The 5,456-nt window shown below is 35.9% G+C and overlaps 1 protein-coding gene across 2 annotated transcripts in view; it reads right to left on the reverse strand.

The window, feature by feature from the left end:
- The window catches only part of LOC106883648 (uveal autoantigen with coiled-coil domains and ankyrin repeats), a 110,938-nt gene that overhangs the window by 96,132 nt on the left and 9,350 nt on the right, over nt 1-5,456 (reverse strand). For both annotated transcript variants that reach the window (XM_052967338.1, XM_014934744.2), the window contains exon 2: nt 3,967-4,058. In XM_052967338.1, the coding sequence (XP_052823298.1) occupies nt 3,967-4,058 (92 nt within the window). The remainder of the gene's footprint in view (nt 1-3,966; nt 4,059-5,456) is intronic.

Genomic DNA, 5,456 nt, shown 5'->3' on the forward strand with positions numbered 1-5,456 from the left:
AGTGCTTTTTATGTGGTACCAGCACCAGTGCTTTTTATGTGGTACCAGCACCAGTGCTTTTTATGTGGTACCAGCACCAGTGCTTTTTATGTGGTACCAGCACCAGTGCTTTTTATGTGGTACCACCATCAGTGGTTGTTATGTGGTACCAGTACCAGTGCTTTTTATGTGGTACCAGCACTAGTATAAATTCTATTGTGGTGGATGTGTCTTCTTGAATACAGCAAGATGTCAGGTGTCTCAGTCCTTTATCATCTCCTTCATAAGGTTCAGTGTCTTGAAATTGGCCTTCAGTACTTCATCCCATGTCTTTTTGGGTCTCCCTCTTCCATGAGTTCCATCTACTTTAAGCAATCAGCACTTCTGTATGCAACTGTCTACATCCATACATATAACATGACTGAACCAGTGCAGTCTTCTCTCTTGCACACAGCATGTAATTCCTCTTATACCTAACTTTTCTCTCAATACACTAGCACTCCATCACACTTGTACACTGACATAGCACATCCAGTGGAGCATACTAGCTTCATTCCTCATTAGTTTTCGCATGTCCTTTGTATTCAGTGTTCAGATCTGACTACCTTGTAGCATTATTGTTTGTATGCATGCATCATACAATCTTCACTACATTTGGAGAGAGAAAGACCTTTGGTTGCCAACAGAGGTAAAAGCTCTCTGAATTTCCTCCATCCTATTCTTATTCTAGTGATTACACTTTCTGCAGATCCTCTTGCTCTGCTAATTAGGTCCCCTAGGTAGCAGAAATTATCCATTACCTCTAAAAAGCTTCTGGGGCATTTGAAAAAATCAATTTCCCAAGTATCTGTAGTTTTTATGGCTCCTGTGCATCTTCCATATAAAAACACTACCTTTTTTGATAACCTTCCTATTATTCCACTGCACATCTTGTGTGTCCATAGCTTGCACTGGGTACACTATATGGAATTTCTACCTACACTTTTCCTACATATCAAGCAGGGTCATTTACCTGATGGGGGAAGTGTCCTGTCCATTTTCTTGCTTACTAGAACCTTAGTGTTTGTTAAGTTAACCTTAAGTCCCTTTAATTTCAGGTTTTGTTTTCACACCAGGAACTCCTTTTCTAGTTCTGTTAGAGAATATGCTATGACAGCAAGGTCATCAGCACATAGCAGGGGCAGCCGGTCTTGAATTCCTCTGTTATGACCTGGAGGATGATGATGAATAGGAGGGGACTGAGAACTGTACTCTCATGTATGCCTTCCTGTACATTATATACATATACACATATATATATATTTACATCTCCATCTGTCTGTTTGTCTGTTTATCTATCTTCCTATCAATCTATCTATCTATACAAATGTTTTCTTTCAGCTTCCATTTCCAAAATCCTAATATATGTTAATTTATGTGAAAGAAACAGGAAATATATTCCTAACTGTGGTTCCATTTGGCTTGTTGACCTGATGTGTCAGCAAGTTTAAACCTGCCGATGTGTATGGTTAGTCAACCAAACATAAAGTACAAAAAGTACTTTTTCTCTAGCTTCCTTGAGTCAAGTAAACCAATATGCCTTATTTGGAGGCCAATAGGCAATGTCTACACTAATGAATATTTGGGATAGAAAGTCAATCCCTTAACCATTATTATGGCAAAATTTAGTATTTTATGATGTAAATTTAATTTTTTCTATAGAATAGCAATTTTAAATAGAAATAAACATGAAGAAGAAAAGCTTGCAAAATTAACAATTCTATTATTAAAGAGAATTTTTTTTACTTATTGAGTCTGGAGGGGGACCAGAGCCCATAATAATCCTCACATGCCCTCTGAGACAAGTTGATGCCATTAGTGTTTTGTTTAAACTGTTACAGGTCAATACTTGCAGGAAAGGCATGAGTGGGGAGGAGATCCCAAAGAGACAATGTTTTGGGGAAGAAGGATTGAGAATAGTAGTTGGTCTAAGAAAAAGGGGTTATATGTATAATTAAAACATAAAATTTAACATCTCATATGTAACAAACAAGATGGATTATAGCTTGTATTTTTCTCTTTTGTTAGATTGCTGGTAAAGCAACAATTAATCTTGTTTTACTTTCTCCAGTTTCCTCTCTTTGTTGGTTTATTAAGTGTCCAGACTCTAATGTAGAGTTTAAGACAATCCAAATAAAAGAATATTCTAGATTAGACATTTTTGGTTCAGACATTAATAATATGTTATCATTTTTTTGTTTGTCTTCACTAACATGGTCTTCATGCCCTATCACCATTAATATTCCTGTTATCTCTAGCACTCTTTCTGATTACCATGGGAACATCTGTAAGGAGGATTAGATGGCTAAAATATATTTTTATGCAATTTTGACCTTTGTTATCTTGTTGGTAAAATTCAAATTTTTCTGGTTTGATCTCTCTCAACAGAAGCCATTTTGTTTTTTCCTTTAACTTTATCTATCATCTCAAGGAGCTTTAAGCCAGCATAAAATCCACTTAAATTACTTGTCCCAATCATTATCATCATGTCATCATCAACATCATCGTCATCGTCATCATCATCATCACCATCACCATCATCTCATTCTTAGATTCATTGGTTGCATGAAATGCCTGATATCAAGTCACTTTTACACTCACTTGTATTTGACTTATCGCTCCAGTTTATGTTGTACATCCAAAACAAGACAGATTATAATTTGTTTTTTTTTTCTTTTGTTAGATTGCTGGTAAAACAACAATTAGTCTCATTTTATTTTCTCCATTATTCTTCTATTTCAACATAAAAGACAGTTCAGTGTCTTTTATGTATTTATTATTGTCATTCTCTGTCAATGCTTGAATAACAAATTATCATGTTTACCTGTTCATGTCCATCTTTCTGATGGCCATATTAGCAGTAATCAAATGATTACTTCTATGCCAATCTCAAAACATATAACCTTTGTAAATTACTGGACCTGTGTAGGTCAAACAAGTTTCACTGTCTGCACTCACTGTAAACAGCCAATATTTCTGTCCTCCTCTCTTTCACACTTTCTCTTATTCCTTCTCTCTCTTATTCCTTCTATCTCTTATTCTACCTCTCACTCTCTCTCCTATTCTGTCCCCAACTCTTTCTTTTTTTCACCCAACCATCCATCTCTATAATGTGTATCTGCTAAAGTCGTATTTCATTGTTCTATGTATTTCCTCAACCTTCAACTTGTTGCAGTTTCCCTTTCACATCCTGTTTCTCATTTTCCTATGACTTTATTTACTATAAACAATAAGTTGTGTTTCTGCAATTCTTGGTGAAAACAGCTCAGTTTACAATTAAACTGATGCAAACCACAGAGCGCCTAAGGCAACACCTTGTCTTAGTGTCATGATTAATAAACCGGATCATCTTTCTGCGGGGTTAATACAAGTTCCCAGCTGCAATACTGAGGCCAACACAGGCCTCCAGGTGCAATAAAAAGACTTTCATCTGCAATACTAACACAAGTCTCTGTCTGCAAGACTGGGATTGATACAGACTTCCTGTTACAATGCTGGTGTTAACACAGGTCTCCAGTTGCAATACTGGGGTTAACATGAGCTGCCATCTACTAGGGCTAGTACATGCCTCAAGTTGCAATAGTAGTGCTAATACAAGTCCTCAGCTGCAATACTGGGGCTAATATAGACCCTCAGCTGCTATATAAGGGCTAGCACAGGCCTCCATCAGCAATACTAAGGTTAATACAGACATCAAGCTGCAATCCTCCCAGATTTTTCTACTCATTTATTCTGAGTTGTCATTAGACTACGGCCATATTGGGGCTCTATCTTCAAGAGTTTTCGTCAATTATTCTGACTTCAGTATTTTGTTAGGTGCTTATTTTATTGCTCTTGAAAACATAAAAGGTAGAACTGACCTGGGTAGGATTTAAATTCAGTGCATAAAGGTATGTGGTTAAATGTCTCTGATATTTTAGCAATAAAGAAATAATTTTATCACAATACCTGGATGGTCTCTTTCTGTTCATTATTTCCTGGTGTTAAAGTCAAATCATTTCTTGACAATTCTTTTTCATTTTTTATAGTTTTATGTGTAACTGAAAGGAAAAAGAAACAATAATGAAGGAGGAGTTGTATTTTGGTATGAAGTTAAAAATGGTTGATGTAATAAATGTGTAAGCTAAGATATCTAAAAGACTAGAATAATAAAAGTTTAAAACTAAGGTGACTATGGTTAAGCCCAGGGATCAACAAATTTCTTATATCATAGATCCCTTCATGAAATCATTGATAAGTTATTGACCTGCATCAAGTAAATTAAAAAAATAAAATTAATAAATATAATTAATAAAATGTTCTTGATTTATAAGGCAATAATTTCTTCATTCTTTTGTGTCATTACTGCTTTTTAATAAGGAATATTTAAAAAATTTAATGATAATACTTAGGAGTGGCTGTGTGGTAAGTAGCTTGCTTATGAACCACATGGTTCCGGGTTCAGTCCCACTGCGTGGCACCTTGGGCAAGTGTCTTCTACTATAGCCTCGGGCTGACCAAAGCCTTGTGAGTGGATTTGGTAGACGGAAACTGAAAGAAGCCCGTCGTATATATGTATATATATATGTATGTGTGTATATGTTGTGTATCTGTGTTTCTCCCCGCCAACATCGCTTAACAACCGATGCTGGTGTGTTTACGTCCCCGTAACTTAGAGGTTCGGCAAAAGAGACCGATAGAATAAGTGCTAGGCTTCCAAAGAATAAGTCCTGGGGTCAATTTGCTCGACTAAAGGCGGTGCTCAAGCATGGCCGCAGTCAAATGACTGAAACAAGTAAAAGAGTAAAAGAGAATATTGATAAAGAACAATAAAAATTCAGTCATATTAAATGAGAAATATGTATCTGGTGAATACTAGTTATTGTATTGATATATGGTTGGAAATTAGCAAATCTTAGCTTTAAACCACTATGCTCTTCAAGATTCAGTTTGTTAATAATTCAGTACCCTTAATGCCCAGAATTGTTTCCGGTGTTTATCAATCCCTTGAATAGCCACATAGATCCAAGGAGTCAATATTACCACTCTGTTGATCACTAGTTTGAGCCTTATGAAATGTAAAATTTATACTTTTCCAAATGCAAACATTACAAAAGCCTGTTTGTATACCTATTTATTTTTTTTCCCACTAGTTTCAGCTTGAGAGCAGCAACCATGCAGGGGTACCACTGTTATATGTGTGTGCTTGGTTTTGTAAAACTTTCAACCTTTTATGTTAAAAATCAATTTAGCCATCCAATAGAGATTGGTAAAATGACTATTAGACTGAAATAAGTTTCTTTAGAGTGGTTCCCCAGCACAGTTGCAAGCCAATGACTGGAACCAGTAAAAGAATGAAAGAATGAAATGAAATTCAAATGTGATGTAAGATAGCCTGTGGTAGGTTTTAATTCTTACACACACACACACACACACACACACACACACACACACACACA

This window comes from Octopus bimaculoides, chromosome 4, assembly GCF_001194135.2.
Source record: "Octopus bimaculoides isolate UCB-OBI-ISO-001 chromosome 4, ASM119413v2, whole genome shotgun sequence".
Lineage (NCBI taxonomy): Eukaryota > Metazoa > Mollusca > Cephalopoda > Octopoda > Octopodidae > Octopus > Octopus bimaculoides.